Raw genomic sequence first — 12,807 nt, forward strand, 5'->3', positions numbered from 1 at the left:
CAAAGCAGACTGCAGACGACACCCAGCTACAACCTACACAACACATTCGTCATATCCGCTAGCTTCAGGGAGAACTACACTTCCCAGCATCGCCCTCTCCATTCATGCTTTTTATAAGAGCTTATCCTTTAGCCACTCGAACAGGATAATTTGAAATCCACTTAAGAGATCGTGTCATCGGATGTATTTTCTACTGGAGTTAATTTGCTGTTCGTTTAGGCCAAAAACTCAAGAAAAAAATATTATCTTGAAAAGGTATTTTATCGGACATAGTCTGGCAAATAAATTATCAGTGACAGACTAACCGTTGCTATCTAGGACTGCAACTGGTATTATAACAAACTGCCAAAGTAATCACAAAACACGCATACGTAGGCTATACACGCATAAAATAGGCCAGTAAATTAGCATTAAAGTAAATATTTGTGAAAATGTTTTTATCATGATTTAATAAGAAGAAAATCAACAAGAAGAGGAATTAATAGGCAGCACTTCCCCGACTCTCTCATAGCATTATCATGTATTATTAACATTACTACTATTATTATTATTATGAAGAAGGTGAAGAAGAACGTTATTATGAATTACTGTAGACTTGTCTTGTATGGCAATAACAAATAGTAACATGTCCATGACCAGTGGTACAGATGGTGCTACAGGTGAACAGTGACCGCCATCTTGCGGTTAAACGCAGATGTACAAGAAGCAAGAAGTCAGAGGGAAGTCCCACTCTGCCTGTACTTCCAAGTATCGCTGAGGTCAAATACTACATAGCATCCGTCAAAAACATGTACCGCTTACCTTTAGAGAAGTGTGAAGATTTTATGATGCCTAGTTTATGAAAGAAAGCATTTGAGGGGCAGCGCATACATTTACCTGACCAAGGTTAATTTTTTAACTTATGCGTGAAACGTCGCTTTTCCGTAAACAGTCTGTTGTAACGGAAATTGGTGTGGTGTCGGTATCCTAGCAACCTGCTACATTTGTCCACCTGAAACTTCTGCGTCGAAGAAAGCCCCTCTCTAAACAACTGTAGCCCAGCATAACTCAACTTTTGTTGAACTAAAGGATAACTCCTCCGTCTCGTTTAACGGGAATTAATTGACCTAATTAGCATTATATTCACTAGCGGCAACAAACCACACAAACGGTCCGGCCTGGCAGGAGCGAAGATGATGACTGAAAAGCTTAGTTTGACTTGTGATCGACTCCTATCTCACCGGCAACTCGCATGCTGCCACTCTTACTGTGGCCTACCAGTGCATGGCAAGGAAATGCTGATTTACAGTAATTCGGACACAGCTCTGAAGGTTTGTTAACAAAGTTTTGTTTGGTGTGTGCAGAAAACACCTCCCAGGTATTAAGAATGTCATCAATTAGTTAGCTAGCTCGTTGCACTGTAAGCGTAAACAGCATTGAAGGCGTGCGGGCCACAGTGACTCATACCTGCATAAGATTTCTGTATCTAAGTATTACTCCTCATGTGTAGTAGGCATCTGAACATTAAGTATAGCCTATTTGTTTAGTATAGACTATTTTGTATGTCATATTAAACATGGACCACAACCTGGCAACGTTAAGACAAAACATCTTACAATGTGATAATTTATATAGATTTTTTAAGGTAGGGAAATAAAGGATCAATCTATCAATTACAGTGCCGTGTTTAATCATAACCAAAATCCCGTATGACCTTAAGCATAGTTTGTTCATACTTTATAGGCTCATACAGGAACCACAGGCAGGATTCATTTGTTATAATGTATTGTTTATTTTGCTAAATGTTTGTCTACAGCCCCTGCTGCTAACTGGCCACCATGGTGAGGTCACTGCCATGACTTTTGGAAACGGAAGCAGACCTGTTCTCCTCTGCTCTGCCTCTGCTGATTATATCATTGTCTGGGACATTGAGCAGTGCCAGCAGAGAGCACGTGAGGGTAAGGAATTAGCTCTGTGTGTGCTCATGCGTGTGCAGTGCATTTGCTCCCATGGTCAGAGTTTGGCCTGTTGTATTCAGCACGAATTTAATTCACTGTTGTTTATTTTGCTCACATTAAACTGTAGAGGACACCTTTGCACATATCTCATATGATATGCTCTGAGGGTGATACATTTTCTGAGTGAAAATCTTGACAAGCCTGCCATCTAGTGAAATATTACCAGATAGGTCACTCATGTCTGCTCATGAACTTCTTCTGCCTTGAATATGAACAGACTTATTGGTTCTCTTGCAGGTAAAGTTGCAGCTGGAACAGTCATTGGGACTTTGCTGGGTGAAGTCGTCCATCTTTCATTCTGTTTCTCTGATGAACGAGTGGCTGCATGCTCAGGAGCAACTGTATATGTTCTCAGCTCAAAGGTACAAGAAGAGACATGTTTTCTCATTTTCTCTTGGTTCACATTAACACTTATGCCATATGTGACCAGGCTACTGGTTTGGCTTAATATGTAAGTTTCTATTGCTAATTTGAGTTAAAGACTGCGCTTTGTTGTACTTTGCTCTGATTTATCCGATGTGCATCACAACACACCTCGGTCAAAAAAATGTGTCGTAATCTTTCTTCCTGATGGTTTCGTATTCATCAAAGGTCATTGTTTCATTGTTGTTTTCCACATCAGAGCCATGAAGTGATCTCCACCTTGACCGGTCACCTCGGACCTTTAACATCAGCAGAGTTCTGTCCTTGGAATCAAGACATTCTTGTCACCACATCAGAGGACCGCACTTTTAAGGTCCTGACTCAAGATTCACAAACCATAGATTCAAAGATTATTGTCACACTTTTGATTTAGTGATGATGATGTGTATTGGTATACAGAGCAAATACCAAATATTACACACAGCGTAATTACTATACAGTGCTTTGCCTTGTCTCTTTTCAGGTGTGGGATTTAAAAACTAAAGCTGTTTGCTATCAATCTTTTGTGCTTTCAGGTATGATACTGCTCTTTATTGTTATAGTTATGTAGATTTCTTATTGGAGCTAATTAATTTGCTTCTCCACAATAAGAGTCATTCATTTTAACGTGACACGTAAAGGCCTGAATCCTTCCATTAACACTGGACAGCAGAGGTGGTAAAATAAAAGTAAAAAAAAAGTTTAGTGGGATCTATTTGCAATCAGAAACTGTTAGTATATAAATTAGTAACAACTATCCAAATGTAGGTGTCAAGACTTGGATTTAAGCACTTGTAAAGCTTAATACAAGCTCTTTGAAATTTACAAGAAAGAAATAAAAATATTTATTTATTTTTATAGTAACTGCTGTAGAGGAGTGAGGCCTTGCAAAATGATTGAAAACATCATATTCTTTGCCAACTTGCCTAAATCATATTCAATTCTTTAGCCTCTCCACTGCTCAGTGTGTTCTTTTTGGAGGAGAACAGGCATCTCATCACTGGCTCAACTGATGGACAGGTTAGTGACTAAGGCACACAGCCCTTAATTGCTCATAATGACTATCAAAGACTGAAATTCCACAAGCTGTGTAACCCACTTGTATTGGGTTTAGGTGTGGTGTTTTTCTCTCCCTGCGGATCACAAGTGTCACCTGGTGACCAAAATGGACCTTCACAAGATGGAAAAAAGTCATGTAATGCACCGAGGGAATCATCACGCAGGTGACGTTACTGATCGGTCAGACAAGCAGCAACAGATAATATGCAATACAGGCTTTGTGGATATGGCTTCGATCAAACAACTTTTCATAAATCTTAAACCTCTTTATTGACAGAGAAAATTGAGTAGGATGTATCCCTTTTGTGCTACTTTTTCTTTCAGGTGTCACAGAAAAATCAGCTGTAGATAAAGTGGAGACTTCAAAACCTGTCCTCAAGATGACTTTTTGTAGCTCATCGACTGACACCAGTAGTGACCATAAAAAGTAAGTAAATAACTTCCATAGCATTCATAAACAGTGTCACATGTTTATAGTAGGTACATGATGTCTGACATCATTTGGTCAACACAATAACTCACTTATTGTTGGGTTGCAGGTTCTTACATCACTAATGAGGGAGGGTTCCTGGGCCTAATAAACAATTGAGACTCCTGACTCAGTGCTGGCTTTAAGCCCCATTACTCCATGTTTGTCTGGGGTAATTGCATAATTCATAATCTGATATGGAAGGCCACATACCTTAAATCTTATCTGGATAGGACAGATAGATCTTATGTGGATGGATGGTTAGATAGATAGAGGGGTGGCTCTTGCTATGCTTAACAACTGTTACTTTATTCGTCAGTGAAAGGAAATTACAAGGTCCAAGGTGGACTTGACTAGTCTCACTCTCAAGTGCTCGAATGGATTAATGGACCTCATCATGTGACTTCACCATGAGGAAGAACTGTTTTACTGTGGCCATTCTCAAGAGCTCCATTTTGTTTTTATTTCCACAAGGGGAAAAATAATGCGTCTAGGAAAATATTACAAACGCAGTTTGCAGTGTCAACAACAAAAACAACAACAAAAGCTGCACGTTTCTGCCATTTACACTATATTGATTTTGTACTGTGTTAAAAGCCTGGAAAAAACGCTGCATCTTTATTGACTAATTGCTGCACATGTCCACACAGTCACAGGATACTTCACACATCACAGGAAACTTTGCAGGCTCGTATCATAAACTGTTTCAGGCTGTTAAAATATTTGATGTTATGACAGGAAGCAGGTACTTAAAAAGCACAGACATAACTCTGTGTATTTTGTGGACCACTGGAATGAAATGGACATTGATTCCTCATTGCTCTACAGAAAGCACATGATCTCAGAGCTGCATCATTTTACCTGTTGACCAAAGCACGTTTTAGCGTAAAATCTAGTTCATCAACTGCATGATGTCTGTGTGCAAATACTGTTTTACTGGTTTCCATCTGACAGGCTTTAATAAATGAAATAATTTTGCTCCGGTGTGTGATGGAGTAATTATGAAGCTGGAAGAGTTACTGGCTTCACGCCCAACAGAGCTCTTACTGTTAAAATGGAATATAACAGAGTATCAGTGCATGATAGTTTGGATATGCCCGAGGACTAAACATGGTTCTGATGTTTCAAATAAGTCAGAAAACCATCCGACAACATGATATTTTCAGTATCTACTTTTGTGTCTGTTGTTGTCATCTAAATATTTATAACCCCTTTCATCCAAAATACTATCAGGTCCATTGCTAATGGTGGCGTGTGTAAAATGTAAAGTTTAGACATTGGCTCCCCCTGTGGTAGAATCAAAAAAGACACAGTGGCATTCAGCAATGAATGCTTCACGTTTTTTTACAAGCATAAACATATACCTTCAGAACAGTTTGAACGATGCAATAATCACATAAAAATTCCACACATAAATTTAATTGACACCATCCTGCCCAGCATGAAAATAATGATGTACTGTAATGTAGAACTTGTCTAACAATAACATAACCTCAGCATGTAGCATTGTGCAGGAAGTGGATGAAAAGGAACCCTTCAACTCAACTTCTCCTTCTCTACTCTGTGTGGCGGTAGTTTCCATCTCGCTGCATGTACATAGTTTAGACTACATGAAGTCAAAGGAAACCTGAATGAAAGCCTATAGTCCTATGGTGTGCATTCCTCACCACTCCATCACATTAGTATGTTTTCCTTTAGTATGTGGTTACACCATCTTTCCTCAAACGATCTGAAAAAAGCTTTTCAGGGAAATCCTCTAACACTGTTTTTCCATACGTTTCTGTGTGGGCCCCTGCAGGGACAACAGCTGGTTATGTATTGGAAGCTCTGATGGCCTGTATGTGGTGGATCTGGCTACCTCAGAACTCCTAACAGTACTATATTTCAAAGGTATGCATTAGGTTAATAATGCAAATAATTTCCCGCTGTAAAACCTGTGCTTTCTCTTGAGTTAAACCCATGTTGAGCTAACGAAAGAACCGTTTTGGTTGACTTGCATGATAATAGCTTACATGAAAATTTCATGTCACTCAGTGACCCTTATGTATGCAACTGGACATCATATTACAGACACATTTTAATATAATGCACTAACAACAGCTTGAACATTAGTGTGGAATTAACACTTTGCAGACGTTCAGCAAATAATCAACAGTGGAAACTCTGCAAAGGTAGATACATTATATCTTCTAATGGCATGTATGTAACAATAGCTTGTGTTTTGTCTTGCATTGATTTTCCAAATTATTTTTGATGTCAATTTCTTTGCATAATGTATGGCACCTGATGCATATGAACTGGAAATTGGATACATCCAAGCCCATGACTGATGTTTATTCTTCTAGACTACCCCAACCTGAGCATCACAGTGGCTGGGTCATGGTCAGTCTCTCCAGGGTGGAATAACTCTGTGAGTATCTTGATAAACCAGAATAAGACATTGTGCTGAATTGTCCATTCAACTTGATGGTTTAACAAGTTTAACTACTGAATTTATACAAATTTCCATGTCACTTTAATGTGAACCACTGAACTCACTCTCTATTAAGAAACTGGGGGGAGGTTGTTTGTTTATTGTGTATTTTATTTCCTTCAAAAAGTTTGACTGTCTTAAGGTGCTCCTGAACTGAGACATTGGTATTTTTGTAACGCTGCGAATTAAGTTTTGGTTATGCATAAAGATTTGATTGTGGTTTGCTACCTGAGGTAAAGTGGTATTTTTCTGTTCCTACACAGGAGCAACTATGTATTATATTGTAACATAAACACATAAACACCCTGATTTACTGTCTTCTACATTTTCCTGAACATTAGTCACAGCATTGTGTTTTTCATTTCTCTTTTTAAAACATTTATGGACTCATGCTTGTTGTTTGATATGAATTAATTCTGGAATTCCATGTCACACAGATGGTGTTTTTAGTGAGCGCTTTGTTTACTCCATGCGTGCTCTTGTTGGAGTTGGGTCTTTGTGACCTCAGGCAGATCTGGACTTGTGGTGAAGGCTTTTCAGTTTTCCCAAGGTAAACCTGGAGTTAAAGGCAGATATTTATTGATGCTACATTTTGACCGCAAGAGGACAAATTATCCTTTTTGCTTCCTTCCTTCCATATAGAAATCTAAGGAAGAAATCAGCTCAATTAGTAAAACGTCTAATTTTCTCAGGGACACTTCAGCCTAGTTTTGTATACACAGGTTTTCTTGTTAAAGGACTACCTGAAATACAATAGAGCATATCTCAGTCGCTTGTATTGTAAATAATGTTATTCTGTTATTTGTTTATTCAGTGGCAATGGTACATCCTATATCATGAAACACAAGGACACAAGATAACACAACTGTTTTTTCTGTAGCTCACGTAATCATTTGGGTCCAGCCTCGATCTGCTCTGCCCAGTGAATGACTAAACTCTGTGAACATTTTTTATATGTATAAGCTTTTAAATCCACATGAGTTTTAATAAAGCTCCCCACACTGGATGTGCTCCTTAATCCAGAAAATCATAGTTATTACTTTCACAATAACATTGCTTTAGAAATGCCAGAAATTTAGAATTGTCCTCTGGGGAGGGAATGAAAGGTATTACCCGTACCTCCATAAATGATTATTTAGCAAAATCCAGCAGCACCAATAAATAGTGATAATTGAAATAATAATAAATGTTCTGCATTTTTCTGCTTAAGCAAATTTGCAGTTTATGAGCCAAAGCATAATCATGTCAGCTTGTTAAAATTCGCAAAAATACGGCAACTGTAGACATGTTGCTTTCTCTCAGACACTCGTCACCTGACCTCATCAGCAGTGGGACAGATGAGTGGCCTCTGTTTTTCAGTTGGCCTCCTGCCTGTAACTTCTTTTCACTCTGACATTTCCATATTAACTTGGCCTATTACAACCATTTTTGCCATCTGGTTTTTCATGAGTCAACAATATCATGGTACTGAGAATTAGAAAGACTAATAATCCACAACAGTGGAAAATGCTGTGCTCCCTTATTTCCAGTAACCCCCCCATTTCACCCCTCCCTTGTTTTCAGTTCTCCTCCAGTGCCTGAATCTCCTCTGAATGCTGACTTTAAGAAGAAGGAGCCCAGCCATCCTAAAAAGAAAGGTCAGCATCGCTGTCGTTGTCTGAGCACTCACTCACCTCTCACTTATGCTCATGCACATAAAATAAAAAAGGGAGCTACTGCTGTTTGATGACTCTGGGTTTTAAAACTATGACCCATTTTATAGTTCACTCAATGTCTGGCCTGTGGTTGTTTTGCTTGGACACAGAAGATTCTCTTAAATTGTACTTATTGTAGGTTTATAGAAGGTCTGTTTGGCCATTACAAGCGCTACTGAGGATCTCCTCGTTATCTGTAAATACAGAGGCTGGAGAAGGTCATTTGCATTGTTGAGGGTATTGATGTGACATAATTAGATGCCCTTCAGTTTTCATTTACCACATGGGCAGGTACTTCAAATGATGCAACAGTAGGAGTAGATTGAGTAGATTGATAAATTCTGACTAATTAGCCCATTTTGTTGTATGGTTGCTTACTGCAGTAGTGGATTCTGAGGTAAATTGAGCCTATTTGTGGTTCTTCAGCGTATCATTAGGATTTGGCAGCTTGGAACTATTCTGCTGGAGACCTACAGTGCAGTATACTGTGGTTTAAATGTTGCTCTAACTGAGATTAGCGCTGAGAAAGCCAGTATTAGCCAGACTCCCCACAGCTGGACTGAAGGGAGCTGCCAGTGCCAAACTGTAGGAGATCTTCAGGGGAGTCTAGTGGTGCTGCGTGACTGCAATGTCAGACCGAAAACCACAGACATTTACGGACTAGTGAAACCCACCATGCTGCTCCCCATGCATCTCTGTATTTGTGAGGATATCTGCAGAATTGTATACAAATAGCACCATAAACCTCTGAGACTCCTGGAAAGGAAAATTGTAAAGTCTGGCACAAGTCTGACAAAGCTTTTTTAAAAGACCTGTGAGTGCACATTAGATATCTATTGTCATGTCAAACTGCCTTGTAACATAATCGTGAAATGAACCAGGACTGTTGGCTTTTTGAGATGATGACAATCAGCTGGAATTACTTTTTGCATGATGTCACTGGTCTGAAGTGTAGTTGCCTGGATTAAGTTGTTTATAGTTAGGATATCAGGGGACCACTAAAGCAGCAATTAGTGCTGAATGGCCTTGATTGCATTATCAGAACTCACTTTGAATCGTTTTAAAGTGATCAAGTCAGTAATAACAGTAAGAATAACAGATGAAATTGATATGATAACAAACAATTTCCTCACTTTGTCCTTAAATGTCACCATTGTCTAAAAACGTGAAACGACTCTGAAAGGACTGACAATTTGTGAAAAAACACTGGCGGCTCATCTACAATATCGTCTGAATGAGTGCTGCAACACACCAACCTACTCTGACATGACATAGAGCATGAAGCATCAATATCAGTCTCATTTTTAAGAGCTCCTTTGCTAGTTTTGGATAGAGCGAGATGGGAAAAACAGGCAACTGTGCGCTCTTGACTAGTCCAGTTTGAATGAAAGAGGACAGTGTTTCATGCTTCTAACTATTATTCCATTAGTCACTGCTTTACAGTAACTACAGTACAGAGTACCTTATTGTTTAGTGAATCTAGTTCACTTCGAGCTCTCGATTAAAGTTTGATTTTGTGGTTAGTGTTTTATTCGCGTAGCTACATGTAGTAGTACATTATTTGCCCTCTCTACATTTCCCTACAGTGTGCTATACACATGTTCAACACATTCTTCAGGTGAAACATGATTTCTATTGCTGTCAGACCCTTAGTTTGGCTCCATGTTCCTAATTCCTGCCAGTATTCGGTTACCGTGCCTCTGATACCTTTTTACTTCTGCTCTCGCTCTGTTCTCCTACTGTGTGCCCCACTTTTCACAGGTCAGTAAGGCAATAATTCATACCAGAGAGTCTGGTTACAGTCAAAATAATATCTTAAAGACATATATACCTGCTATGGTTTATACACTTTTAGAAGCTTGAATTATTTGGTCTTTTTCTTGGGCCACATTCAGCAGCTAACTCAGATGGAGGTCTGACTTTTGCCATCTCCTTTTCTCCGACTGAGAGCAAAAGTTAGTGGTTGACTTTAGAATAAATTCTGGGGCTCGCCTGAGCTTTGTCTCTTCTAATGCAGGCAAACCAACTGTAAAAGGAATCACTGTCACTTCTTAAATTCACATAAACCAAAAAAGTCATGCACATTTGAAATCTTGTTGATCCTAACATCCGTCCTAACAGTCACTTCCCGGTTTTAGTCGTACAGGTGCCGATACAATCACAGCAGATAGCCTACCTCGTGATCTCTGTGACTGCAGGCCACACCTTATTATAGCAATAATAATTTTTTGCTCTTTATGGTGTTGCATCAGAAGCTAGTGTCTATACTTTGAGCTAAGAATTTCAATATTGTGAAACCTTTTTACTGCAATGGTTAAGACAGATTAGGCTAAGTCTGATATAATGAGATGTAAGATGTAAAATGAGCGCTGCTGTGATTTCACGCAGATGACTCGACATGGAAATTTGTCTGAAACTCTCACTTTGCTTCAAATAGCATCTAGTCTCAAGTCAGCATAAATTATGAGATTTTTACTGCCCTATAAAACAAAATGACCATTATATATCAGCAGGGGGTCAATAGGGCTGCTGAGCATTGCCAAGTGATTGTGTCAGGTAATTTAATTTCTGGCCTAAAATGCTTAGTTTCCCGCACACGTATAATCTGTTCTGTGTCAGAATATACTGCCGGTACAACACCTCACACACAATGCAATGGGGGAGTGGAGGATGGTGCTACATGTGAGCAACCAGTGTCACAAGACCTTTCATTCTCAAACTAAATGTTCTTTTTTATACTGTCTTTGCTGCTTGATACCATGCAATACCAATGGGACCTAAGTGAAATACCAGTTTCACGAAAGCTGTTACAAAGTTGAACTAAGGAAGGATATAACACTATTGCTTACAGAGGCAAAATAGTGGCAAAATGAATAGTGTCAGCAGTGATATCCTGTGGGGCTGAACAGATGAAGAAACAACATGTACCTAGAGAAAACTCAAATTACAATTCAAAATCCAAGGAAAAGGGAACATCAGTAATTGTTCAGAGGTTTTTAAGTGTACTTTACAGGAAAATACCCTTCAAGCCAAAACTCGAGTGAACATTGGCACTGCTGTTCAAAGATGAAAAGCACTTCCAGATAAGAAAGGATTGAAAAGAGATCCAGATGTGCTTCTTTTTGATTTTGACTGGTTGGTTTCACTTGCATTGAATTTATTATAATGTTGGCAGCGTGCCTACACTGAGTTGTACAAGAGCCTAAGCAGGACAACTGATAGTACCTAGCAGTCAAACACTTGGTACATCACAATTAGGGGAGCCCGATTAGCTGCATTGACTGTGTTTACAGCATCAACCAATCCGTTTTTTCAGGCTCATGTTCAGTAACACTGTCACTAAACTGCAAAAGGAATTACTGTTACTGAAAAACAAAGGCTGTGAATAATATACTGTTGCATGAAAGAATTTCAAGAGCTATGCCTAAGAGCTCAAACACACAGCTGACTTGCCCAGGTTTACTTGTGGTTTGCAGTTTTGTTAGTCAGCTAAATTCATTAATGAAATAATGTGGGATAAGTGCTAGGGACATTACATTGTTACAGGTTAAGGTCTGCTGAGGTGATAAACTCATGTTGAATTGGAATCAAGGCTGTAAACCAAATCTGTACATTACATACTTTTTTCTGATGCAACTAAAGTCCTAGGTTGCCTCGCAGAGATTATGTGACTTGCTTACTTTGCCTGTATTTGACAGGAGAACAGTTTTTGGAGAGCCTCACACATTTTAATGGTTGTGGAAAAAGTGAGCTCATTGTGAAGTGTGTAGTGAAGGCACCAACAGGGAACAGGGAGCAGAATGAACCATCTCCCAGTTCGCAGCTGATGCATTTAATGCTAATGCTCACAGCAGTGGTCACACAGTAATACTGTATCTTCCTTTCCTGGTATAATCCAATGTAAACCCACTACAGTGCAATGAGTAGTTCTATCCTAATTATGGAAAATAACGAACAGCACTTCCCTTTGGACCTCTGACTCATATTGTAACATCTGCTTTTTTATAATTGGGAATCTTTGTTTTGGGCATACATAATGTAGACAATTTGTACTCATGCAGGTACTTGTGTTTGTCATTCTATGTCTACTTGACCACCTTATCTGTTTTACAAAGGAGGAATAAAGGAGCAGCCTCTGGTCTTCCACTCGAAAGTGAAGTCATCTGGATATACCAGTGCCCCAAGGTAAGTTCACAACTAGCCTTTTAATAGAAAATCAAGTGCTTCACTGCATTGTCCAAAAAATGGATGAGGGTAAAGAGCAACTCTAAATTTAAGCGAGAGGAGGAACGGAATTTTGACAGAATTTTGTTTTTCCTTGGGTTTCTTTATTTTCGTACCTCACCAGGCGGAGCATTGCACCAATGTTATGGTTTCAATGTCTAAAACGTAGCCGCAAAATTCTGTCTGTCATAGCACTTGACTTGTGTAGGCCACTTAACACTCATCCAGGTCAGGTTAATGTGGGTGCAGAGGCAACCTTCTGAGGATTTTCAGGCACTCAAAGAATTAGCTAGTCGATGTACTTCCTGCAGATGTGACTCTGAGATCCTCCTGGTCTGACTTCCTTCATTGCCAGTTTTCATTAGCAGGTTCTTAAGTTTTGATCACGATGAACACCAACTACATTCAGCCAGCAGCACTTTGCAGCTATTTCAGTGACAGGTTTTTTGAACTGGGTCTATTTAACCTTCGCCAGGAGACATTTGGAAG

The 12,807-nt window shown here is 39.2% G+C and overlaps 1 protein-coding gene across 1 annotated transcript in view; it reads left to right on the top strand.

The window, feature by feature from the left end:
- Positions 1 to 1,172: 1,172 nt before the first annotated feature.
- wdr27 (WD repeat domain 27) overlaps positions 1,173 to 12,807 on the top strand; it is a 40,724-nt gene continuing 29,089 nt past the window's right edge. The window contains exons 1-13 of the mRNA XM_041948076.1: positions 1,173 to 1,310; positions 1,796 to 1,937; positions 2,235 to 2,359; positions 2,620 to 2,733; positions 2,884 to 2,935; positions 3,349 to 3,419; positions 3,514 to 3,622; positions 3,783 to 3,885; positions 5,726 to 5,817; positions 6,273 to 6,337; positions 6,838 to 6,950; positions 7,964 to 8,037; positions 12,210 to 12,279. Coding sequence (XP_041804010.1) covers positions 1,173 to 1,310; positions 1,796 to 1,937; positions 2,235 to 2,359; positions 2,620 to 2,733; positions 2,884 to 2,935; positions 3,349 to 3,419; positions 3,514 to 3,622; positions 3,783 to 3,885; positions 5,726 to 5,817; positions 6,273 to 6,337; positions 6,838 to 6,950; positions 7,964 to 8,037; positions 12,210 to 12,279 — 1,268 coding nt within the window. The remainder of the gene's footprint in view (positions 1,311 to 1,795; positions 1,938 to 2,234; positions 2,360 to 2,619; positions 2,734 to 2,883; positions 2,936 to 3,348; positions 3,420 to 3,513; positions 3,623 to 3,782; positions 3,886 to 5,725; positions 5,818 to 6,272; positions 6,338 to 6,837; positions 6,951 to 7,963; positions 8,038 to 12,209; positions 12,280 to 12,807) is intronic.

This window comes from Chelmon rostratus, chromosome 11 (genome assembly GCF_017976325.1).
Source record: "Chelmon rostratus isolate fCheRos1 chromosome 11, fCheRos1.pri, whole genome shotgun sequence".
In the NCBI taxonomy this organism is placed as follows: domain Eukaryota; kingdom Metazoa; phylum Chordata; class Actinopteri; order Chaetodontiformes; family Chaetodontidae; genus Chelmon; species Chelmon rostratus.